We start from the raw sequence: 26,128 nt of genomic DNA, 5'->3' as shown, positions 1-26,128 counted from the left end.
TGTGTCCTAAGATTCAGCAGGTACGACTATGAAGACGTCAAGTCAAGATTCAAAAACTAATATAAGTAACCAAAGAGTTTTTGAGGGTAAGGAGGTAGAAAACACTAAAGTCTAAATGTAAAACATGAGGTAGCATACCTTGATGTAGCCCCCGGTCGAGACCAGAAGAGAGTTGTCAGGAGAGAAGTGCAGATCTGTCACCCAGCCTCCGTGGAGCGAGTCCATGCCGTCCTTACTGTCCGGGCAACAAATCTTCAGTAAAGAGCCATCCTTAACGCTCCAGAGCTGTGGTGGACAGTTATAAATCACACAACAACTGATAAACACCAAAGATGCCTGGCTGAACAGGTGAAACCGTGATGGCCAAAACTGTGCAAGTAAATCAACTGTTATAAAAAATGTTCCCTTGTTGTTATGTAACAATAACAGGTAAACAGATGGTATGGAAAATAGCACATTATGAATTAAGTTCAGTGGTAATGATCTTATATTTTATGATGTACAGTTGTCTTGTCGATGCGAGCGTTTCTGAAGTATTGTGACTGCTGAGCTGTTGCTTCTACCTTTTGAAGACTATAACCTGCATAGTGTAATACTGGCCTTGAAGGTCTGGGGAGTGAAAGGTGTTCGGCATTCCTCGTCTTGATTATACGCCCCCTACTACTTAGACTTTAAGGTGTGCAAGAAATTTGTTCAAAGTGCAACATTAAAGTTTGATAACTTTGTGCATCCATTTTGCTCCACTCCTCGCTTCATCCTCAAAAGAAGACGCAGGTGACAAAGAAACGCAAACACTGTTTTCTATGAGATATAGCACTGATGGTGTGAAATGACCACAAAAAAAAACTACATATGACATACTGCATGTAATGGAATAATGGTTTGTGAACCTATCATCCTTGTGCAGCACATCATGTTTCTTGCAGCTGTTATGCAACTGTTCACATGCCATGTTCATTTGACAATGACACATCACATGTACGGCTATATTTAACACTTGGCATGCTTTTGTGCTGAATGACTCACATTTGTTTCCATAGAAACGGGTGAGATTTCACTGTAGTTTATGTAATTGGATCTGATGGATTCGGTCATTTCTGAATAATGGAGTTGTTCAGCTCAGAGGCCACCGGAGGGCATTAACCCTTCGTTGACCGACACTGAACCATTTGTCACTGCAGGCTGCATGGCACGTGTCCGTCTCTCGTCTCACACAGTCAAGCTTTACATTGAGAGTGTGTGTGTGTGTGTGTGTGTGTGTGTGTGTGTGTGTGTGTGTGTGTGTGTGTGTGTGTGTGTGTGTGTGTGTGTGTGTGTAAGCTGTGCTCGGCTTTCAAAGCCTTGGAGATCCAATTTGGCAGCCTGAGCCCTCTCCTTCACCTCCCACTGTCAGACATCTCCTCCTCTTCCTGCTCTCTTCATCCCAGCTTCTCATACACCTCCAGCTTCCACACCCCCTCCTGAGAAGGAGCCCTGCCTCCTTCCTTTCATCTCACCCCTCCTCAGTGCACTGCAGCAATCAGGATGTATTAGTAAGCACTTTATCTAAATGAGTGATGAGATGTAATTATGGGGGTGACTTCTGGAAGAAGTGCTAACTCCTGTAATTGTGTTTTTGTATGTTGTGCAGCAAATTAGACAGTTTAAGGCATTGTCACTGCTCCTCATACTAGTAACATGGAGCCGAGCCTTCTGCATATAGATACTCACACCAGCCTCGATGCTTTCATCTCCTCTTTACAACCCCCTTTTCTCATAAGTCTTCTTACTGTGCATCCTCTCCATGACAACATTTTGCATCTAGGCACTGTTTTATGGTTTATTTTCGACAGTAGAGACAGACTAACGAGTCTGAATTCCTGCTTTAGCAACTAAAACAAAATTTGCTAAGGTTAAGAAAAGGCTGAATGTTTTGAACACACACCCGAATCTCTCCGTTGTCATCTCCTGTTGCGAGGCGTTGGCTGTCCCACGAGAATCTGCAGCTTCGGACGCAGTCTTGGTGACCATTTAATGTGTAGGCACATTGCCAGGACTCACAGTGCCACAACTAAGAAAAAACAAGACATTAGAAAAACGAAAAGCAGAAACCAGTACATCCATTATGCAATACAATTATCCATTCTGACTAACAAAAATCTGCATGTGCATTGAACATTTACTTCATTTCCACAATGCAGTGAACTGAGATATTCAAGTAGAACCCTGAGGAAGCATCCGTTTTCTGCAACAGAGGGCAGCTAAATACGAGAGTCAGGTGGAAAAGGTGCATGACATCTACAGTGTGCTCTATCTCCATGCTGATTATAAGAGGTAAATGGAACAATAAGTTGCATTTCTGCTGCTCTTACCAGTAATCCCCTCCTGAGAGATCTTATGAGCTCAAATATTTGGGCCAAAAGCAGAGCTAATGTTGTTACAGCACTGTTATCTGTTAATGAGTGATCTCTCTCTCTACTGTCGTCTTCCTTTTTTTCCCCCACTTTTCCCTTCATCTCCGAGTCTCATCCATTGTTCTACTCTTTATACCCCCTCCTTCCTTTCTCTTCCCATCCTACTTTTCCACTCTTTGTCCCTTCCTTACCCCGGTCTCATCCTGTGTTTGCACAGAAAATAACACGGCTCATAATTAGACACTTTATTTGGCAGTCGACTAACGATGTCTGCACACAAAGTCCAATTCATCTGAAGGTCAGGAGAAAAGGAAAGAACAGACGAAAAAGGGGGACGGAGAGAGAAAGAGATGGAGGAAAAGGAATGAGCAGAATGGACCATCCACCCTCTTTTTGTGGTGATCCATAAAGACACTCGTGGCTAAGCCTTCCGGTTTGACCTCGAGATAGATGGAAACCAGGGACTTCAGTGTTTGTATGTTTTTTTGAGCTAGCAAAGCCTCTACTCGGTCTGGAGAGCAAGGACTATGTGACTGGCTGCTAACCAGCCCCACAACACACACACACACACCTCAATTATGATCTTTGCCAAATCCATAAAACACACATTCTCTCTCACTGCCGTTCACTGACAGAAGCCAGGTTGGCTGGCGACCCAGCGCCTGTTCTCTACAGTAAGTGTCGACTAAATCCAAATTCCCGTGTGAAACTTTGTGGCAGCGGCTCTTCATCAACTGCTTTAACAAATGCCAGACAGTGTGACTTTGAATTGTTTCTAATGCTAGACACCCAGGAACACTCGTTGTCTTCCATGACTGAATAACTGATGGAGAAGTACAAAACTACCACTGAACCCACAACTGTATTCACAAAAAATGAATGACAATGAAAAGAAGCCAGTGTCAGAGAGCAGTCTCAGTGCAGATCAGCTTATCGCACAGTTCACTTTTCCGTGGAGGAGAAGAAGTAAAATGCCATGATTTAGAAGCTGCTTGGAGAAAACTGCATCTACAGCCTACTGAGTGAGTCAAAGTCAGGCCAAAGTCAAGCGCAGTGGTGCTGGTAAACGGCAACCTGGCAAAAGCTGCATCCAGACAAGGAGGTGGGTCGCTTGCGGGCCAGTCAGCACGCCAGGCTGGTTGGCCAGAAGGGCTGCGGGCTGCAGTTAGACTGGACATGGATGTAGGAGGACAGACTGACCTGCAGCAAACTCACCAGGCCCAGGGCCATCTGCCGCACACTAATCTCTGAGGTCCCTTGTCTACCTACTGGAGAAACTTTCAGCCTCAGATATCACCCATAGCAACACATCCATGTGTATGTGCTGCAAGGAATCAGTTTAGAGGGAGCTTTGAGAGGAGAAACTGATGTGTAATAGGTCATGTTGTTACTGGAAACATAAACAGATGTGTCTCATCTCATGAGTATGTGTGCGAGTGTGAGTGTTGAACCTTAGCAGTCTTGTCAGCAGAGGTGGTGGCAAAGAAGCATCCGTCTGGTGAGACATGACAGCCCAAGATAGTTCCTCGATGAGCCTCGATGTCCTGCAGTTTTTCTCCGGTCTCTGTGTCCCACACCTTATAGTATGCATAAACAGACTTTACCATTTGATTTCATGCTGCTGGTACATGTGTCGTGGGCGTGCATGTGCATGACTTTCACCTTCACAGTACCATCGAAGGACCAGGACAGCAGTCTGGAGTCATTGGGTGAGTTGGAGAGGAGAGAGAAGCATCTGACTTGCTCCTTGTGACCCTGAAGTACTTTACACTCACCTGATTGCCACCTCCACACCTGCAAGGGGCAACAGAAAGCAATCTTTTAGCTTCTGGTGCTTATTACTTCACTGCAAAGCTGTTTGTTCGATTCCTTTGGAAACCTTCTCCTGCACACCTTTTCCAACACCTGTGTTTGACATTATTATAACACCCTAACAAAATAGCCAACACTCATAGTCGTGACTAGCAAGCTTTAAATTTACATCTTTTACTCTCTTTTTCTTCACACAACACTATCTCTTTACACATGTGAGTATGTGCAAATCCATGAATGCTTTCCAGGAAAGACTGCGCGACAACGTTCTGTTATCCCCACATCTAACTGACTATGTGCCGTTCTCAATATCTCTTACACTGACAAAGCAAAAGACCCCACATAAAGTCAGAGAGTTATCACTGGAAGTGGGACTGAGATACAGAAGTATGTGTGATGACAATTAATCATGAAAAGTTTTTGTAAGCTTGAAAAGTTTTTAAAAAAAATAGTCTACCGCGTAATTATTTTGGAGTTCAGTGGGGTTTTTTTTGTAAATACAACATTTATGAGCAAGCTTATGTGTAGTATAAGTAGTTTTGGTTTTACAGCAGTGATATGAAAGACAAATTGCAGTATTTATCACCCTGGATCTTATCGTCATAATGGGTGATTCTGTCTTTTTATTGCTTTTCCCCAAATCTCTACACCGGTGGGGGCAAATCCAAATTGGCAAAAGAATAAAATCAAAGTTTAGAAGTACTGCAACCTTTCCTTATGTGCCGATTGTAACAGGATGGGTTTTATTAGAAACAAAGACAAATGTTCTGAAAAGTACATGAAAAAACTGCCTTCTCACAGACCTGTTATTTTGCGCAACAATTTAGTAGACAAAACATTTACCAGAAAATGACGCAGTGTAGTCTCCTGTATACAAGGTTGTAGTATATGAAGAAGTTCCTGAGCGCAGTAATGTAACTATAAAACACACCTAATTGTACTGTAGATGACAGTGTTTCATGTATTTTGCCCCTTTTTGCTTTTCCATACTTTACACAGGTGTCCTGGATAGCACCAAAGGCATCTGTATAGTTAATGCTCTGGATTAGTGCATCTATCTACAAAGTGCGTGTATTATGTGCACAGGCAGGTAAATGAGCAAAAACAGGAGGGAAACTGAGCTCAAAGATGAGAGCAGAACAGACACAATCACCCAGATAATCCTATCAATCAAGACCCTGCGTGCAATGCTGCATCTTTTCCCCTGGATACAATCTGTCACCAGCCCGAAGGTTAGACTCCATCACCAACTAACATGAGTGTCATTAGATCTATTTACATTCACTCTGTGTCGGCACTAACACCCAAATACACACTCCCATATCCTAGCAAGCCCACGTCAAACAGCATGAATCTGAATAGTTTCTGAATAAGTGTCGGATGGTCTGAGAATAGGGATGGTCTGGGCAGCAGCCGCATGAATACGGAATAAGGTGCTGTGTTGTCGGTGAGGGAAAGAAGTGCTGCAGTGGACAGGTCTGTCGGAGAAAAGAAAAGATGAAGAAGAACGAGACGGAGGCGATGAGAGGAGGGAGAGGAAAGGGAAAATAAGCAATAGAGCATGAACGGTGGTGGTTGACAGAGCGTGACGGCCCGAAATACACACACATGCTGGCACACAAACATTGATAGTTGAGCGCGGTCAACACAAGAGCAGGAGGGAGATAAAGAGCTATCGAGAGTGGCATAGCCTGAGGCGAAGAGAGGCAAAAAGAAGCAGACAAAAGATGGGGATGAAGGATGGAGAGGTGAAGAGGCCGACAGAGAAGCTGGTGGAATGTAACAGGTAGGAGGAAGCAAAAACACCACAGAGACCTGAGACGCTGTGAGGATGAACGGTTCAGCACAGCAGGCATTTTTATTCAAGGTGAGGAATGGCGATGGAGGGGAAAGAGTAATCAATAGCAGCGAAGAAAAATGGGATGCAGGGTGGAGGAGGAGGTGAAAGAACGCGCCATCAATTAGGGAAGAAAAGAATGTGAGGGACACAGTGATGAATGGGAGGAGAAGGAACAGAAACACCAAGCAGAAGGAGAATACCTAAAGTATAAAGAGCGAAATGGATGGAGGAAAGGAGTCCGGCCTACCCGTATGGTGGTGTCCTCAGAGGACGTGATGAGCATTTGGCCGTTCTGGCTGAACTGACAATGCAGCACAGTCTTAGTGTGCCCCAATAAATTCGCCAGGAGCTTCCCAGAGGGCAGCTCCAACACCTGGAGGGAAGAAACAAAGCAGCATTAGCACCATAAATATTCCAGTAAACCGGCAGAACGATGGTTCAAGCACACCAAGGCAGCGCTTGGCAACAAGAAAGACATCTAGTGTACCAAGAAACCACATGAGATACACATACTGCATCTACAATGTACATACGAGTCTTAAGAGTTTAGAAAGATTCACTCAGTGAGGAAAAGTGTCCCGGAAAGTTTCCTCAAAAACTCCTGACACAAAGTCGCAGTTTGAGGGAGCACTTGAAGAAGGAGGGAAGTAAAGCGCCACTGCTGGCTTGATGGTGATAAGCACATCAAAAAGAAAGTAGAGATGGGGGGAAAGTGTGAGCTACGAGTGCAACCGCTCAGTCTGGTCAAGGCCACGGAGGGCTGCCGTAGGTCTGACAGTCCGGCAGATATTACTGGAGGAGTCAGAACAAAACCGCTTTGATGCTTAAAATATTCAGCTGCTAAAAAATGCCATTGTGGGTTCTCACTTGCTGCTTCTGCATTAAACCGTGTTTTAAGAAATTCTTGACAGAATATTCAATACTGTTTTTTGAGAGGTATAGGATTTGGTGAATGCACTCAAAAAATCAACTGGATGGAACGTTGTGGCCTGGAGACTTCCAGAAGTGTTTAACATGGTTTCATGGAGGTCTCCAGCAAAGTGAGGAAGTTTTTAGCCACAGTTCTTGGAATGGCGATGTCATTGGTGGTTCACCACTGTGGTCTCATGGAACTGCAATAAAATTTTGAACAGACATTCTGATTCCTCCAGACTTGCTGTCTTTTCCTCAATAAGGGTGAAATATGTGTTTTTAGTGAAATGTGTTGACAAATATAAAGGGGAATTTGGCTCCAAACTGTGTCACTCTTCTTCTTCTAATTAAAAACATCCCCAGATCTGGGGCAGCCTGATGGCCAAGTCATTAGATCACATACCACATGGGCACAAATGCCCTCAGCAACCGAGTCCCTGACCGGCCAGACCTTCGCTGCATGTCATGTTGCTGCTCTCTTTCCTCACATCTCATGTGTATCTCCACTGCAACTCTAGAATAAATTCTAAAGAGTCCACAAAGCACCCAGATTTAACCTTGCTCCAGTGACAACTTTACAATTTTGCAGTAAATCGTGAGTTACTTAAAGTGGTACATCCATAACTGACAGCAAAAACTGGAGAGCACAGATGAGCTTCAACACAGAGAACAAATGAAACTACAGAAGTAGAAAACACCATTATCTTCAGTCCAGCACAACACCTGTAGTTTTGGAAGTATAAAAGAAAGAGGCCGACGACACTTGGGATTTTACCAGGTGCTAAAATATTTATGTCTCCGAGGATAGGGTTGAAATGTCTGAGCAGAACAAGCCTCAGGGCACGCCCAACCATGTTTGTCAAGCTCCACGCATTGAGACGCAAGTTTCAAAGCCAGAGAGAGAACGCCTTGGCAGCTTTACACATCCGGCTCAAGCATTTCTGGGATGGTGCAGGAAGGAAAATGCCTTGAGGGTATTTGGTAAAAAAACAAAAACAAATATAAAACCAGGCAAATGTAAAGAGGAAAGATGAGGGACCACTTGTTTTTAATACCATCGCAAAGGGACTAAACAAGCCCCTGAATGGTTGCAGAACTCATATTAGGTCAAAGAAATGTGGATAAAAGTGGTGCAGGAATGAGATGGGCAATAATGAGGCTGGTCCTGCATGATGAGATGTAACTGAGTCACACAATAACAACAATGTGCCTATTCTATTATTAGTCTTTAAAAGGCCCTTTGAAAAAGTAAATAAACAGCCAAAATAACACACACACACGCAAACAGCAATTAGTGATTGTGGAACGCTCTGAAGCACAAACACTTTACACTTTCCCTGCCATACCTGCACGCTGCCTGTGCATAGAGCCACTGCCAGCACCAACCTCCTGTAGGAGGTCAGCAGACGCCGGATCCTGCAGCCAACCATCCTGAGTACATGACTAGCTGTCAGCCCTGATGCCTGACACAGAATGCACACAAACACACACACCAGCACTTTCTCTGCCATAAAGAAACACACAGTGACTTTCTGTTCTGTCCTGCACATCCTTTACAGAGTTGTCAACTTTTCACATTAGCATAACAAAGCCGGCATCTCAGGCTGACACCAACTGATGGGATATTAGTAATTTTCTGCCAGTACACTGGTTATAAATAAGTCAGGATGATGGAAGAAAAAAATGCACTGCAGTAGTCCGAGGCACATGGACTTTGTCACAGAGCTCCACCTGGTGTTAGTACAGGGGACCACAACTGCCAAGAAAAAAAAAACTGCCAAGGAGCATTCAAAGCACTAAAAATGTACCCACATCATATCTTAGATGTTTTTGAGAAGTGTCTTCATGGTGAGGTGCCAACTAGTTTATAACATATTGTTGGAAAGCTAGTAAACACTCCAACCCTGCCAATTAATAGATATCTGTAGATCAATATTGGTATGTTTAGCAGTCACCGGCCCCAAACATCCATTATTGTTCAGGCTCTATTTGCTTAAAAACAGCAAAAAAAAAAAAAAAAAAAAAAAAAATCTGACTTACTTGGGATTTTCTGAGTTCAAAGCTAAATTCTAGGGCAACTAATAGAAAAAGAAGTTTCGTTGCTACACAGGAAAATCTCAAATGCATTTATTTTTTATGTACATCTACTGGAGTTATCAGTCATTTTCCCAGTACTTCTTTTATCTTCTCTTCGTTTAAGAACTCTGATCTCTAATCTTCGGTTCTGCTTTAAGTGCTGGCTGCAATAATCCTTCCCTCTCATATCTCTGGGGTCAGTAGCAAAAAAGAGAAGGACACAGGGGTCCAGAGAAGAGCTGTAATTAAAATCATTAACTCTGTATCCATTAAGGCTGTAGGACCTTTTAATTAATTAGAGGTGCTCTCTGCTGGAGGACGCTGGCCTGGCCACAGCACTGATGTGTCTGGGGACTCTGCTTGAGTAAGTGTTTGTGTTTTATTATGGGACAGTAACTTTGAGGGGAGGGGGTGTCCTCTAACTTTGCAGTATATGCATAAAAAGCAATAGACACGTTAAGAAAACACACACGTGAGACAAAGCGGACTAGTATCTCATTCCCTGCCTAAAACAATTCATCACCAAGACAAAGAGATGGGGAGCAAGGAGAGCACAGAGCGACACAGAACAAAGGAGGACGAGAGATAAACTAAACAAAAGAGGGGGAAAAAAAAAAAAAAAAAAAGAAGTGTGTGACAGAGATGTGAAATACAGCAACAGAGCAGCAGTGTAGAGTGTTGAGAATACAAATCACAGGTAAAAAGGGAGACAAAACTGAAACTGGTGAAGGGAAAAGGAGATGAAAGAGGTGTTTGGAGCTGACCTGAAGTACAGCTGACAGAACAGATAAAGCAGGGTGACAGGGCTAATGTCAGATCTCATGACTCAACATGGGCTGAAAAACACCTCCTACAGCAGTGTGGAACAGATATTTACACAGTCGCACAACAAGCTCGTCTTTACTCACACAAACTAAAGTGAGAAGTTTCAGTAATAATTGCAGAAATACGCTTGTTTCTTTGCGTATTCACAGCTAAAACCATTCGAAGATGATTGGAAATTTCCAGAAAAGATGCCAAAGTTCAGAGGAAAAATGTGAATAAACAGCAGAAACAGTTCACCATTTTGGGAAATACCCTTACTCCAGTCTGCCCGTCAAACAAAGCTGGAGCCATGGGACAATTAGATTAGCTTAGCATGAAGACTGGCAGCAGTGAGAAAGTGCTAACCTGGCCCGGTCTAATGCCGACACTCCAGAAAAGAAGCAAAACTTATTGGATTTACATTTCTGTTCTTGCATGGATTAGTTAATGAGATATAACATGTTAGTTAGCAGCTTAAGTGGCACCGGTAGCGGATTAAAGCTAAGTAAATTTTACCCTCACAGTTTCATCTTTAAAAAAAACATATTAGAGAAGTAGAGCTCTTTTCATCCATTTCCCAAAATGTCAAGCTATTCTTTCAGGCAGATAACACACACTAATGGCAGACTGACTTGGATAATTCTCCCACTTACTAAAAAAAGTAATTATATGTAGCAGTGAAATGAATTAGGGCTGCAACTGAAGATTGCTTTCACTATAGATTATTATGCAGATAATGTGTGCTGAGACAAAAAATGTCTCATGACTTCCCAGAGCATCCCCCCCCCCCCCCCCTTTTTTATAGTAACTGAAATACTCTGTTCTTTTGATTTAGTCGCTGAAATGAAGTGTCCAACAGTTTACAGCTTTACAGTTCTGTCATACATTCAGACTGTGTGGTTTCTACCTGCACAGTGCCGTCCTCTTGGCCCAGGACCACAGCTGAGGGATGCCTGCACATACAGGTACACCTTATCCTGGATGACTTCTCCTCTGACTGGAACAGCACTGATCCCGTTCTGCCATCACGCACCTAACACACACACACGTTTTTATCACAACCTGACATGCACGTACAATAGCAACGTAACATGTCTGCACTTGAGCACACACACTCAAAGAAAAGCAAACACGTCAGCTTCATATTCCTGCTTCAAACAAGCAGCCCACATTGTTTTTGTATAAAATTTTCTTGCATCTCACCTGCAGTCTGTTGCAGTTGTCTGCAGCTGACACTACGATCTCTTCACCATTGAACAGAACGTCAGAATCTCTCTTCAGGCAGATTGCGGAGGACGTGTGAACCTTATTAGTCTCCCACAGCTGCAAAACAACAAGCGCAAGACATGTGAAGCCCGAGGAGGACATGAAACTTACAGAGAAAGAGCAAAGAAATGAATTTCACATATCTCATGTTGGTTCTCCTGAATGACTTCTAACAACAACTGTGAACAATTTGGCCCTGTTAGTAAGGAAGTCATTAATGTCTGTCTGTTAGTTCAAACCAAGGTTCATTTTAAAGTCTGACAACTCAAATACACACATTTAAGAATGCTGGTAACATCCTTATCTCTTCCAGGGTAGGTCCTTTTTTAATTGGACACGATTGACAAGACAGGTCAGTTTAACCAATCTTTTCTCCAGACTGTCCAAGCAGGAACCTTTAGGACTGAAAGGTGAAACACGCAGACGTACTTTAAACTGCAGCACCTCAGATGGCTACTTGAGGCTGCCTCCAAAAGTGAGTCAATCCCCAAAGACCCCATGTTGAATGTTCAACTTTACATTTCCATTTGCACAAGCAAAGAAATAATGTTTACAGCCTGGTACAAAAAAACTTTTTGGTTTCTATAGTCAAGTTTGCCGGTAAAGAAAACTGTAAATGCACTGAGTTTCCACATAGCTCACCCATTTAAACTCTGTTAACTCTTAAAGTTCTGCATATTTATGGGTGTGGTAGATTTGCGTGATGGGTAGGTGCCATCCCAGGAGAGAGAAGTTTGTGTGGCCCACCTCAGATACAATCACATACCAACTCTTCGCTCATTTTTGGGAGTTTACACACAATTCGTGTTGCTCAGTTAAGGCTGGTTTTTGTTGTTATAAAGTAAGCAGTGAGGTGAAGCCATCTTAACAGAGAAGTCTGTAATTTCAATTTTTAAAAAAGTGCTCACAGATTATTTTTTGGCCACAAAAATACTACTGCAAATTTGGGTAAATAAAGTGATCATAAGTAGTGTTAAACGCCCCGTTGCAGCTCAAGTTTGTCATTTAGACTAGGGGTCGATTAATCATCATTCTGGCCAATTTTCAGATCTGATATTCGACATTTGCATCACTTACTATTAATAATTAGTATCAAAACTGAACCTGCAAAAACGTATCTGTCTAATTTAAACTATTATGGCCAGTGTATTTATATCAACTTAAAATAAACTACATTTTACTGTTCTGGTAATAGCAACTGTAATAGCTGCAAACACCACCTTGAAAGCCTAACCTGAATGCTCTCTGAAATCTGCAGAGAGATTTTATATCATGTGGTTATCGCACTATTTACAGCACATATTGCTGTGTTTAGAGGAATGGAAAGTCTAGGCAAACAGTTCTAAACAATCTTGTTTATATTTCTTCAATAACAGAGAGAAAAGCCTCGAGCAAGTCAAGCCACTGCTGCATAAAACTCCCAATTTCTCAGCTTTTGTAAGTTGTAATTCTTCATTTATATTGTGCTCTAAATTATTAATACACATTGCTGTCATTCACACAACATGAAGATGATTTTTAAAGTGTAGCGACAGTGCAATCCCTGAGCATTCCTCATTAAGATAGCAATCCTAACAGCTGGCAGGAGGAAACAGACTGCAATTAGTGGATGTATGATGTTCAATGATTGCATGACTTTGGTTTTACTGTCGGAAGAGGTAATTAGAACAGTACTGACAGTATGTCCACAAGCTGGTGGTCTGATGTAGAGTCATCACACACACTCACCCTCACAGTCTGGTCATCAGAGCAGGAGAGCAGCTGCGACCCGTCGGGAGAAAACTGGACACGTTGAACCCAACTGAGGTGACCACTGCAGTCAGCCATCTTCTTATTGGCCTCAAGATCCCACAGCTGGAGGACACACACAGACACACACAAAGCATTTCGCCACAGTTCATAGACAAGATGAGCATGAAACGAGGGAGAAAGAGAGGAGGACAGCATGAAAAAGTTACAATTTTTCACATAAAAATTATTTCTATGCGTCTCTTTTCAGCATAATAAAACCTCATGTGCGTTTGTTTACCTCCACAGTATAGTTTGAAAACGCAATGGCCAGCAGGTTAGTGGTAGGACAGGCGTCACAATACTGCACCGTGCTTAGACGACTGGTCCTGATCTCCAACAACATGTCTGATGTCTCCACATCAAACACCTTTGAAACAGGAAAACAACAAATCAGTGTCTATTCTGCCTTCGTGTTTGGTCTGAACATATTTAAAATGCTCCCACGAATGCTGCAGTAACTTATGACAAATAATTTACATTTTACTTCATTTCAGTTCACTTATTCTTTAACACTATGAAAGCCCAAACACTCCAGCAGACTTCAAAGGCATATTATCTTCAAAAAAAAAAAAAAAAAACCTGAACCAAAAACTAGAAAAAAAACAAAATAAATCGCTGAATTTTAAACTTTCTGACAGTCCAACAATTAAGCATTCATGACGTGTAGATGTGCCAGAACAATATTACTACTCCAAAAAAAAATTTATTTTACTTGTCTCATTTTTAAAAAAAATGCCAAAAATCTATCATATTAATAACCATAGAGAAACATTTTGTAAAAAGCGAAACATTCTGTGCTCCTTGGTGTAAACAAGAAGCCATTAATTATTCAGTTGTGACGGACTATGTAACTTATAAAATAACAACTCTATAGTATGTAGAGTCTTGATAACACCTGTGGGAACATGAAAAATAGTGCACTAAAGAGTTTTGTCTACTTCTAGCCATGGTTTTAGTGTTTCCATGGAGACACAGGACTTTATACTGCAGTGAAAAATGAGAACACGGTGGGTAAAAATGTGACATGATCAAACAACCCACAAACTACTAGAGTTCAAAGGGTTAATACAGTAAATATAGACTACATATTAAAGCCTGACCAACCCCAGATATTCGAGACCTATAACAATATCAGGACAGAGATAAAAATCCTGCATCAATGTCCTTGCTGACATTTTTACAACAAGCAGCAAATGTGTAAATGTTCTCTGGTGGACAAATTATGAAATGGCAATGCTGTTCCTAAAAGACCTCAAACAAACCTTTGGGGGTGTACAATGAAAACATATCATCCTGTGCCTGTAAATTAAAATCTAAAGCAAATCTGTGACTTTACGGTTCTCCTTTCTCCTCTCCTTGAGGCCAAACAAACAAGCTCAGACATCTCTGCAGTGTTTGGGTTGTAGGCCAGAATACAGACGAATGAAGACATAGAGGACACAGACAGACTGATTACAGGACAAGACTGACTGATTTTGGAAAACCTCAAGAAAGGAGGGGCTGCACACATTTATAACCAGGACACACACTCTTTAGACTCCCAAGAAGACAAACAGACTCATTCCTGTCGCCTTCAGTGAAACAACACAAGAGCAACAAAGGCAGCGAGGACGAACCAAGTAAGCTGTTGGATTTTTATCTGAGACATGTGAGATCATGATCGACATTCAAGGCAAATCCGACCCAATCTATCAAACAATTAACCCACAAAATAACAGCACGGCATAAAAAAGAAAAACTAAGAGTGGCCACTAATTAAATATACACACTCGCTCACTTCTATCTAGAGGTTTTATTTTCAGTGCTAAATGCTCACCAAAACAGCATTTCTAACAGCGCATATGACACGCTTCCCATCTCCGGTCCAGGTGCTGCACTTGACGAGGACTTCTTCATCGTTCTCTGCAACCAAGTCCCTCACATTGATCGTCTTCCACTCGTTGGCGGACGACACCTGAAATAGCTGCACATATGCAGGAAGACACGAAAACATTCACAAGATGAAAGAATATGTTCTAAAAGTAGTGCAGTCTCAAAGCATCATATAAACCTGGGTATAATGTTATTTGTGGTGTATTTATGAATATATTTAGATTTGTTCTGGACAAATTAATCGTCATACCTAGAGCCTATTATTTTCATATGTAGAATAAAGATAGTCACAGAAGATGTTTGTTTACTTTCTTTACTTTTCTCTTTGTCAAATGACGCTCCAGCAATCAATTGATCCGTTGACTTTCTTAAAAGTCTGGAGTGGAAAACTTGCACTAATGTTACAAATAACAGTAAATATGTCAGAGTGAACCCAACCTATGTGAATCCTGTACAGCTTTTATGTGCATTGCCTTTGGAAAAGACAGCTTTACAAGTATTGAGTTTAATAGCAGTCACCTTTACGGTACCATCGTTGGAGGAAGTGGACAAATAACTGTCATCGGGGGAGAAACAGCAGTGGCTGACGGGCGCAAAGTGGCCGAACATGGTGTTCTGGGAGGAAGGCTTGTTGAGGTTCCACAACTACAGAAATAAAGACATACAGTGTGAGATAGAAAGTGAAAAATAAAGAGAATGAGTCAAAAAAGTAAGTAAATAAAAAGCACACGCTGGAAGGGTTTGTGGATGCAAAACATGCACATACCTTAACATTCATGTAGTCGTCGTTGGAGCAGGTGGCCAGCAGGAGGCGCTTTATTGTGTTGGTGAACTGACAGTGGTTGATCTGCTCCTCATGCTCCTCCTCAAAAACGCGCAGCAGCATGGCTCGCTCTGCGCTCCACACCTGAAAGACGCAAGACAAGAATTCTGATAAAATGACTGAAAAAAAATGCTGAACCCAAAGCTGTCTATGGCTTTGAAAGACATGTTGCCTTTCAAAAAATTAAAATAGAAACCACAAAAATTACACCATTTATCAGAATCGCCCTTAAAGAGATCCAAATTTAGGTGCAAAATTCAGATATTTCATCAAAATGACTTTATTGTCCATCTGTTAATTGAACTGCAGGCTGTGTTTACATATAGTGGTTAGGAAACAAATATGGCTGCTAAATAGTAAAGTATCTGTATTATGTAGAGTTAAGTTTGTATTTTTCACACTTTGGGGAAGTTGAGAAAATATTTTACATCAAAAAAAATTAAAGAAACTGAATTTTACTTTTAGAATTCTTCGCAATATATTCCATTATACTCGTGTCATACTGAAGATACTTCTAGTCATGGTTATGCTGTTTCAACAGAGGTGCAGGACTTTATAAAGCTGTGAAAAACGTGCCCAGAGGGTTAACACACGTCATGTTGTGCTATTTTACGTGATTGTTGTTGCTGCCATAAAGCTGCTGATAAAGGACCCGTGGACTGCTTACCTTGATTTTCTTGTCAGTGGAGCAGGTTGCTAGGAGATGGTCATCAGGGGAGAAGGCACAACAAAGCACTTCATCATCATGGGCCTGGATCTCTGTGAGCTTCTCACCTGAGGTGCTTCTAAAAACCTGAGCACACAGATACAATGACAGTAGGTAAAAGGGAATTCATAACTGCAGTAAAAGCACTAAGTTGCTCAGTGGAGCCACAGCTTTACCGTTCTTGCAGCTGTGCAACAAAAAGCAGCTTCAGATTTCAGGGATTTCTGAAAATCTACTGTTAAACTGGAGAGTTTTAGAATGAAGAACCTCTTAATGATTTTTTCTTTTGCTATTATTTCTGTTAAAAATCTTGCAGATTTAACACTGTTTGTGTAAAAATGTAAAAATTTGCAGATTATCCATAAAAAATAAATGATCACATAAGGTACCTGCACACTTCAGGCCTTATAATTGAAACAGGTACAGTCTACAGAACAGCAATGTTGTCCTTCTATTTATACAGACTTCTGAAGTGAATTATTTTTTAGATTTTCCACCAGTTTGTCTCCATGGAAACTGCTTGGCCTTCATGACTCTACACATAAAAACTTGCACTGACTGCATGGCTACCTTGAGGGTCTTGCTTGCTCCACAAGAGGCAATTTTGGTTCCATCATGAGAGAAGCAGGCAGAGTAGATAGAGCCCTGATGGGGGTGGATCACCAAACGGGACAGATTCTCTACACCGCTCTTTTTCCTGCACAAAAAATAACCACAAAAAACTGCCAAAACTGGGTCACACTGGGTCTAATGTTCATAAGGTGTCACCGTATACTACAACACAAAACCCAAGTGATCCTTAGACGTACAACAAGCTTAACCCTCGTGTCATCCTGCGGGTCAAATTGACCAGTTTTAAAGTTTGAAAATGAGGAAAAAATACATGTTTTCACAGTGAAACTTCTGATGTCCACATTTTTGGGAAATGTTTGAACAATTTTTGGTGGAAAAAAGGAAATGTTAAAAAAAAAAAGCGTTTAGGAACATTCACCAAAAATAAAAATCAACCAAAATCCAGAGGAATCAGCTGGATTTTGGTTGATTTTTTTGTGAATGTTCTTAAGATAATATTAGAAGACTTGCTGATATATATGTAATCATTTTAGACATTTCTACGATTTTTTTTGGAAGATTTTTACTCATTTTTTGAAAATATTCACAAGAATTTTCTTGACAAATTTTGGGAAACTTTTAAGGAATTATTGGAATTTTCTTAAAAGTTTTGCAAATTTTCAGAAATTTGAGGATTTTTTGCTGAATTTTTTTTTCAGACAGGAAACAATATTTTTTGGTGTCCGTAAATAAGGACAACAGGAGGGTTAAAACAACATGATTTTGACATTTTTTAAGAGTACTTTGCTAGAAATGCTTGATTTCGTACACGAGGTCAAAGTAGAGTTTCCCAGTGCGGGTTCGGTTCTGAGCTTGAAGCCGAGCTTGTCGATAAACCTCAGAGTTGTGTGGCTGAGACAGAGCGAGCTGCACAACATCAGGGAAAGGACGCTCCTCCAGCTGGTGGCCATTTTGAGACAGGAACTCCTGGAACTGACTTCGCACTTCACTGTTCTGAGAGGTCAGAAAACACAAACATTTCAGTCCACTGCATGCTGTAAATCACAAACAACAACCAGTTTCTCATTATTACAATGATCAAAGTTTAATCTTTAAATAATTTCATCTAAAAACATAATTTTGTGAAAATTATATTCATCCTATTTCTGCACCCATCAATTTTTCCAAGAAAGGATGAAAAAAACATTACCTGAAAATTACCGCTGACACATGAGACAAGATTAAATTGTTACTTTGGTGAAAAAATAATAAATTTCTACTGCCTCAGAAATTTCAGAGCCTTTTTATTTTGCACGTCCTCCTAAAACTGATGTGGGAGTCACGCATCACAGCTCCATGCTTCCCCGCTTGTGCCTAATAAACCATTTGCCACTTATCAAATCTGCGTTCTTGCAATGAAGAAAATTGGAAAGGGAGCAGGGGACAACCGAAACATGGAAGGACAATAAACTCGTCTTTGTAAATGAGATAATCAAAAACAACTTGGGGGAACATAATTGAGGTTCGCGCTTTATTTAATTCACAAAGTTTCACGGGTGGGGGGGGGCAAAAACAGAGGAAGACAGATGGACTTCTAGACTTGTATTTTCCCTCAGGATGGACTCATTCAAGAGCACAGTTCACATTTTAATGAAGCCGAATGAGCAGCATCTTCACCCTCTGTCATTTGTTCCATCTTGTGATGGTTGAAAATGAGTGAGAAACCCACATAGATTTGCTATTTTTCACAAAAAGCTTTACATCTGCTGACCTCCTTGTCCAGAATGGATCCATACTCCACATAGTCATTGATGAGGTGAGCTGGACCCATTATCTGGGATTTGGTGCTGACCCAGTCCAGAGAGAACATGAGGGAGTAGAGATCCTAGACAGAGACACCGGCAGATAAAGAGACACAGTCAGCAAAAGGGAAAAAGAGACTAAAGAAATAACACCCTGCCATCAATTCTCCTTCATGTACAGTGACTGTGCAATATGAATTAAATGAACTTCATCAATCAATAAGAACATTTTCCCCAGATCGATACATGTAATAAAATGGAAACTATGAACAATCGTGACTGTTGTAATCAAATGTTTTTCACTCGTTTATATCAGATCAGATTAACATTCCTAAAACAAAAACAAAAACCTTTCACAGCTAATTTTGTTTAAAATCGAGATTTAATCATAAATGACCGATTTTTGGAGAATAGTTGCAAAAGGATTTATGATTCTACTGAAAAGTCAGTAAGTGAAAACATTGAATTCGCTCGTTTCTCTGTAAGTCTGTGTTCTACCTGTGACAGGCCGGCTTTGGCCATGTGGTAGGTCAAAAATCTGATCCAGTAGAGACATTCTTCATCTCCGGAGGTAGGAGGACCATCTCTGTAGTGCTGCTGATACTGACGCACCACCTTACTGTGAAGGCTCTGAAACGCACACAAACATATTTTATAGATGCATTTTGTGGTAAAGCACTAGAAAAAAACATGGACAATTAATAAGTATTATGTTTTAATTATAGCTTTTTTGATTATGCTACAGCTGAAGAAAAACAAATGGAACAAATCAGCTAACATAGCCTTTTTAGCCTTCTTGCTTAATTGACTGAATTCTGAAAGTTCTTCTAAGGTTGACTGACTTCGAGCTGGGTTCGATTCTGCTCCACCAGGAAGTCTAGCTGGAGGTCATGAAGGTAGTACAGGTAGGGTTTATGGTGACTGTCCACAAAAAGCAGAGACTTGTCCACAAACTCCTGGAGAATGTCCTCCACCTCCTCTGGCTCCAGATCCCACAGAACAGATAGCACCTGGGAGAGGAAACAACTTCGACCATAAGAACCGATAACAATTCACCACATTCAACGACTGAACCACTAAAAGCAATAGAATGTATATGTTGAGGAATACAAGACAGGGATCATCCGATAGAAGCGTCTCAGATGTGTAGTCAAACCTTAGCAGGGATTTTGATGTCCTTCTCCAGCACGGTTAAGTCCTTGTAGAGTTCTCGATGTTCATCAGGTAGGACCTCAATACTAGCAGCCATCGCCTGATCCAGAGCATCGTAGTCGTAAGATGAGGACTTCCGAATACGCTTGAACTGTTTCTGCTGCAGCTGGCGGAGGTAGTAGCACCAACGGTTGGGTTTGTCTTTGAGCAAAGCCCCAATCAGAGACACCACCAGAGGGGAGCCTGGCATGGAGCAAAAAGAAGCAGAAATTTTGTGTACAATTTATAAGAAAAAGCATGATCATAAAACAATAAAATTTGAAACTGCATATAGCGCAAGACTATCAGACAGTTATTTTCATCCACCAATGAAAATAAGGCATGATAGATTTTTCAATAACTATTAAAAATCACCAAAATGACACCAATGAACAGAGCCACAAACTGTAAAAAAATATATATGTTCATATATATATATATATATATATATATATATAAATGAGGAAAAGCTTAGTTGGCATGCCAGGTGGATAAACCAAATTTGTTATAAACCAAGGCCTTTTATTGTGGGCAGTCTAAGGCACACCTGTGCACTAATCATGGTGTCCAATCAGCATCTTGATATGGCACACCTGTGAGGTGGGATGGATTATCTCAGCAAAGGAGAAGTGCTCACTGTCACAGATTTAGACAGATTTGTGAACAATATTTGAGAGAAATGGTGATATGGTGTATGTGGAAAAAGTTTCAGATCTTTGAGTTCATCTCATAAAAAATGGGAGCAAAAACAAAAGTGTTGCGTTTATATTTTTGTTGAGCGTATATAAAGAACCCTTGGACTACTGATTTTTCGCTGGTACTTATCTGTGACGTGCTAATCGGTCAGAAAACTTAATCAAACTTAAAATCTTTATTTTCCATCTGTCTTTTAAAAAAATTGTCAAGATTTAGCATTTGCAATTACCCAATTCTGTAAAAAATACATAACTAAAAAGAATAAAAAATGATCTACTCCTTGCTCCCATTATGAAGCCATTATTGACTCAGAAAAACAGTTGCATGACAAAAATTCTGGGACTCGTGGCTTAACTGGGCTGAACTGCAGGCTGTGTTTAGAACCAGTAATGAGATAAGTAAAGAAATTCAAGTGTCATTTTTTCATGATTTATGGCATTCTAACTATCTCATATTGCACAAAAGACATTTCTGAGTTATTTCTACTTCTAGTCATGCCCTGTTTCCATAGAAGTGCAGAACTTTAAACTGAGTTCACAGAGAGTAAAAATGCTAAAGGAGCAAAAAATTCCCAGAAACTGCTGAGTTCAAATGTTTATAATTACAAATTAAATAAAATATACAACTAAATCAAGGGGATGAGTGTTCAAATCACCAATTCTAGTAAATACAGACTGAATTTGGATCTTTGTTTGCATCACCAATCTTTTTGCATTACAGTACATGTCAGTTTACAGACCTTTACATTCTCTAACGATGCTGCGAGCCTCCTCAGGTAGTCCATGAGGCTTCATTTTAGTGTACAGAGCAAGAATCTCCAGCCCCTTGCTTTCATCCAGACCACTTTGCACTCCCACCTCATATTTAGCACCTACAACATAAAAGAAAAGATGCAGCGCAGACAATTTTAGCCACAACTGTATGCTTCAGTGTAAAGCAAAATAACCACAAAACGGTTCATTTATACCGCTAACAGAGTCAGTCAGGCTTCTGTTTCTGGTGGTTAGAAGAATCCGACAGTGGATATCGAACGCCTTCAGCACTGTGCTATCCCAGATGTCATCCAAAATCAGCAGAGACCTAAAAAAAAAGAAAAACAGAAAGAAAAAAATAAGGAAAAATATGTTTACCAATGGCCATTCCAGAACGTTGTACTTGTTCCTCTGCATGGATGCCTTAGTAGAATTTGAGCAGTGTTTAGGGTCGTTGTCTTGTTGAAGTATCTAGCCCCGGCGCAACTTCAACTTTCTCACTGATTCTTGAACATTGTTGGCAAGAATCTGGTGATACTGACTGGAATCCATGCGACCTTCAACTTTAACAAGATTGCCAGTACCTGCACTGGCCACACAGCCCCACAGCATGATGGAACCACCACCAAGTTTTACTGTGGGTAGCAAGTGTTGGTCTTGGAATGCTGTGTTCTTCTAGCCTAGCCACGCTAGACCCATGTTCTGAAGGCACAAGGGTCTAGGCACGCTCGACAGGGAGGGAGGCGGGCTAAAAGGTTGTCTATCAAATCACTCTGCAGCAATTGGGTAGATATACAACCAATCAGCGCAACGAATATGCTCCTAGAGCATCAGAAATCAGAGGATGCGGTAGTTCGGTGAAGCCTTATTTATACAGTCAATGGGTGAAGCTCAAGTATATTACAGACATGTTAACAGAAAGATTATTCAGAGTCGTGCTAATGTAGCTCAACGACTGTTGTCGTTTTTGTTGTCGACCCTGGCAGAGAATTAAATTTGTTGCCGTGGGTTGTCTAGCGCGGCTAGGCTAGTTGTTTCCGGTTGTTTCTGTCAGAATCGTCGCGCCTCTGTCGTCACTTAGTTACGCCCGCCTTCTGACTCTACACTTCATGGTGATTCGTCTGGCCAGTTTTAGGAGCATCCAACCTCGAGCCTTATGGAGGGTAACTAGACCCACCCCGGCAGAGAATTAAATTCGTTGCCGTGGGTTGTCTAGCGCGGCTAGGCTAGTGTTCTTCATCCGCCATGCATACCGCCCCTTGTTATGTCCAAATAACTCAATTTTAGTTTCATCAGTCCACAGCACCTTATTCCAAAATGAAGCTGGCTTGTCCAAATGTGCTTTAGCATACCTCAAGTGACTGTTTGTGGCATGTGTGCAGAAAAGGCTTCTTCCGCATCACTCTCACATACAGCATCCCCTTGTGCAAAGTGTGCTGAATAGTGGAACGATGCCCAGTGACACCATCTGCACCAAGATCATGCTGTAGGTCTTTGGAGCTGGTCTGTGGGTTGAGTTTGACCGTTCTCACCATCCTTCACCTCTGCTTATCTGACATTTTTCTCGGCCTGCCACTCCGGGCCTTAACTAGAACTGTACCTGTGGTCTTCCATTTCCTCACTATGTTCCTCACAGTGGAAACTGACAGCTGAAATCTCTGAGCTAGCTTTTTTTGTATCCTCCCCCTAAACCATGATGTTGAACAACCTTTGCTTTCAGGTCATTTGACTGTTGTTTTGAGGCTCCCATGTTGCCACTCTTCAGAGAACATGCAAAGAGGAACAACTTGCAATTGGCCACCTTAAACACCCTTTCTCATGATTGGCTCCACCTGTGTATGCAGGTCAAGGGTCAATGAGCTTACCAAACAAATTTTGTGTTCCAATAATTAGTGCTAAAGGTGTTCAAATCAATAAAACAACAAGGGTGCCCAAATTTATGCACCTGCCTACTTTTGTTTAAATAGTTATTGCACACTTTTTGTACATCCTGTAAACTTCATTTCACTCCTCATATATCACTGTGTTCGTCTGCTATATGATACATTTAACTGAAATTGCTGATCCGAAAAACCAATGACTTAAAAAAAGAAAATCTTGAAAACTATCATGGGTGCCCAAACTTTTGCATACCACTGTAAGTTTCCTGAAATTTTAAATCCCTTCTACTTATTTTTTACATCGATATTTGATTAAATTGTTTGTTGCCTAATATTTCATCTGTTTTGGTTAGTTATCCTTAACAATCTCATGATTTCTTTTTGTGTCTTCATTCATCTTGGCATTTAAAAAATAAGATTTATATGTTTGAGTGTATTTGTCTACATAAATAATATTACTGACCGTTCTCAGTAAAGCGATGAATTATATTTTTTAATATATTAATTACTTTAAATATAACAATGGAGCTATTTCATGCCAAAATCAACTATTTCCTTGAGTCTCAGTTTTGCAACTGCACTTGACAGCAGACTGTACAAGAACAAAATCTATCTATATATATATTAAAAAATGCACAAATCAGATCATGATCATCTCAAGCGGTGACCTGGGATATCTGCGCAGCATGAGGAAGCGCAGACGCTCCTTGGCTTCATCCAGAGAGTTGGGGGGCCTGGAGAGGGTCTGGGGATCCAGGCTCTGCTCCAGGCGAAAACACAATGACTGCATTTTCACCAGCAGGTCTGGTTTTTCCAGTTGACCAATGGCCAGCCAGTGGATACCTCCAGGAAAACACTCTGGAGACATAGCAAAGAACACGACTGAAGTCAGAGAAGTATTTGTTAGGTAATCAAGTTTGACGCTACACTCTCACACTTTAGTGTTAACACTTTGTCATTTCATGGCTCATTAATTCCAACGAAACACTATCTACCTAAATAATTCAGTCCATTAGTGATCTATGATACTTTGCAAGATACACAAAGTACATCAGTCCAAGTTTATTACAAGTATTCTTTTCGGAATTCTTTGATTCATTTATTTTAAAATCAGTGCTGATAATTAGTGCTTCGGTAGAGTCAGTCAAATGATATTCACCTTCGATGAGTCCGTGGTGTCGGACAGCCTCAGCAGCAAGGACAGATTTGCCCGAACCAGCCATGCCGAAGATAGTGACCCAGCCGGGGTCCTTTTGGAGTCTGTAAAGTTTCTCTCTGACCCGGTTCACCAGCTCTGGTCTGCTGACAAACACAACCGGCCTCTGTGGCACTCCGCCTTCACTAAGCACCGTCTGGACTGTTAGACAAACCAGAAGGGGCTTGACATAAACACTGCACAAACATATCAACTGTGAATTACTGCAGAATTTTGAACACGCGGAAGAAGACATCAAGGATTTTAATAACAAGAAGGAAATTGTGTTTGAAAGAATATCGATTGACCTTGTAACCAAAGCATCACCCACACAAAAAGCAGTGTCTTCACATTACTTTTTTTTTTCCCCTAACACTCATGGACTCCCACACACTGACAGCGCAGCCATCCAAACCTCCACTCTCTCCACCCACAGCTTCCCACATCCCACCATAAGATGTAGAGCTATCGGAGGAGCTCTTATGCGCATCACATAAGACGCTCGGTAGGTCTTCACGGAGCAGATCTGCCAAATCGTCATATGATTCCTTGACCAGGGAGTTGTAGAAAGAGATGTAGGCACGGTTGTCTTTCATCAACAAGAGCTCCAGCAGGGCTGCAGACTGATCCTTCCTGGTGGGCTGGAGAGAGAAATGTATGAGATGAGGTGAGGACTATGGTTTGGACATGCTGCTATTTTGAAAGTTCACATATGAGCTGATGAAACATTGCATGATGGCAGAGAAAGTTTGGAAAAAGTCCTAAATATCAAACCACAAATGCAGATATATTATTTCAAAGATTATGATATAAGTCTGCAATCTTACTTGAATCATGTAAACCAATGATATTCCAGATATGAAAGGAACATGTGTAGGTCTTGGCAGCATCTAGTGGTGAGGCCGCATGTTGCAGCCAACTGAATACCCCTTACCTTTCTTGCCCGCCCATGTACAATTACATATTTTGGACGCTAAAAACGTGAAAAATGTTTAAGGCCCTCTGTATGACAGTGTTTGGTTAGTGTGTTTTAAATATAAAGTAAATATAGAGGCTTAGTTCTAAGGCAAATAAAACACATCTGCTGTTATTTTTAGATGTTTCTACATAAATGAAAAAAGAATTATGAATATTAAATTCTATTTCTACCAACAGATCCCATCTAAATCATACACATTGCCTGGACCTTTAAACATATCATGGAGAGAGTCTGTGTTTTACAGTTAAGGATTCTGCAAGGCAATAAAACAAGCAATAAAACAGGCAGTTACACTCAAGAGTAAGAAATGCAAAGGTCACAACCACATTATTCTAGAAAATAGATTGAACATCCCTGGAATCTTGGAGCTAATTTAAAGAATTATGAAGGAATTTTAGCACACATATTGGTGATGCTGCTACTTCACTTTCTACAACAGCCAATAAGCCTTCTGTTCATGTCTCCCTAAGAAAGAAACCAGAGCAAAATGTGCTGCTGACAAATCTTTAAATTCCTCCAGTGAGATGCAAGTTAAAAAAAAAAAAAAAGCTATCTGTGAGGAGAAGTTGAAAAAAGGAAGTTGATCAACTTTATGCCATGCACATATAATAGAGGAAAACAAATACATGACATGAACAAGTAAACAAAGGTGGAGGCAGGGTTACTCGGTACATGTAAAAGATAACAGGAGGAAAGGAGGGCAAGGTGTCGCGAAACTCAAGAAAAAAGCTAAACTAGAAGTCTGCAGGAAGAATAAAAACTACATGACACAAGAATAATATAGGT

General features: G+C 41.0%; 1 protein-coding gene across 3 annotated transcripts in view; it reads right to left on the bottom strand.

Moving 5' to 3' along the window:
* The window catches only part of apaf1 (apoptotic peptidase activating factor 1), a 56,082-nt gene that overhangs the window by 28,717 nt on the left and 1,237 nt on the right, over window positions 1-26,128 (bottom strand). The window contains exons 3-26 of one of the 3 annotated variants that reach the window (XM_051952762.1): window positions 24,815-25,004; window positions 24,328-24,525; window positions 23,837-24,026; window positions 21,504-21,616; window positions 21,276-21,407; window positions 19,806-20,044; window positions 19,492-19,659; window positions 19,148-19,279; window positions 18,619-18,732; window positions 17,677-17,861; window positions 16,866-16,992; window positions 16,257-16,382; window positions 15,533-15,673; window positions 15,286-15,411; window positions 14,711-14,857; window positions 13,133-13,261; window positions 12,832-12,957; window positions 11,041-11,160; window positions 10,745-10,870; window positions 6,293-6,418; window positions 4,056-4,187; window positions 3,845-3,970; window positions 1,925-2,050; window positions 139-285 (exon numbers count right to left, since the gene is read on the bottom strand). In XM_051952762.1, the coding sequence (XP_051808722.1) occupies window positions 139-285; window positions 1,925-2,050; window positions 3,845-3,970; window positions 4,056-4,187; window positions 6,293-6,418; window positions 10,745-10,870; window positions 11,041-11,160; window positions 12,832-12,957; window positions 13,133-13,261; window positions 14,711-14,857; window positions 15,286-15,411; window positions 15,533-15,673; window positions 16,257-16,382; window positions 16,866-16,992; window positions 17,677-17,861; window positions 18,619-18,732; window positions 19,148-19,279; window positions 19,492-19,659; window positions 19,806-20,044; window positions 21,276-21,407; window positions 21,504-21,616; window positions 23,837-24,026; window positions 24,328-24,525; window positions 24,815-25,004 (3,486 nt within the window). Of the gene's footprint in view, window positions 1-138; window positions 286-1,924; window positions 2,051-3,844; window positions 3,971-4,055; window positions 4,188-6,292; window positions 6,419-10,744; window positions 10,871-11,040; window positions 11,161-12,831; window positions 12,958-13,132; window positions 13,262-14,710; window positions 14,858-15,285; window positions 15,412-15,532; window positions 15,674-16,256; window positions 16,383-16,865; window positions 17,018-17,676; window positions 17,862-18,618; window positions 18,733-19,147; window positions 19,280-19,491; window positions 19,660-19,805; window positions 20,045-21,275; window positions 21,408-21,503; window positions 21,617-23,836; window positions 24,027-24,327; window positions 24,526-24,814; window positions 25,081-26,128 lie in introns of those variants that run through there. The other 2 variants (XM_051952773.1, XM_051952777.1) reach the window with 2 other exon arrangements.

This window comes from Acanthochromis polyacanthus, chromosome 1 (assembly GCF_021347895.1).
Source record: "Acanthochromis polyacanthus isolate Apoly-LR-REF ecotype Palm Island chromosome 1, KAUST_Apoly_ChrSc, whole genome shotgun sequence".
Lineage (NCBI taxonomy): Eukaryota > Metazoa > Chordata > Actinopteri > Pomacentridae > Acanthochromis > Acanthochromis polyacanthus.
Note: the sequence above shows the minus strand (reverse complement) of the source record. Positions and strands in the feature narration are given on the sequence as shown.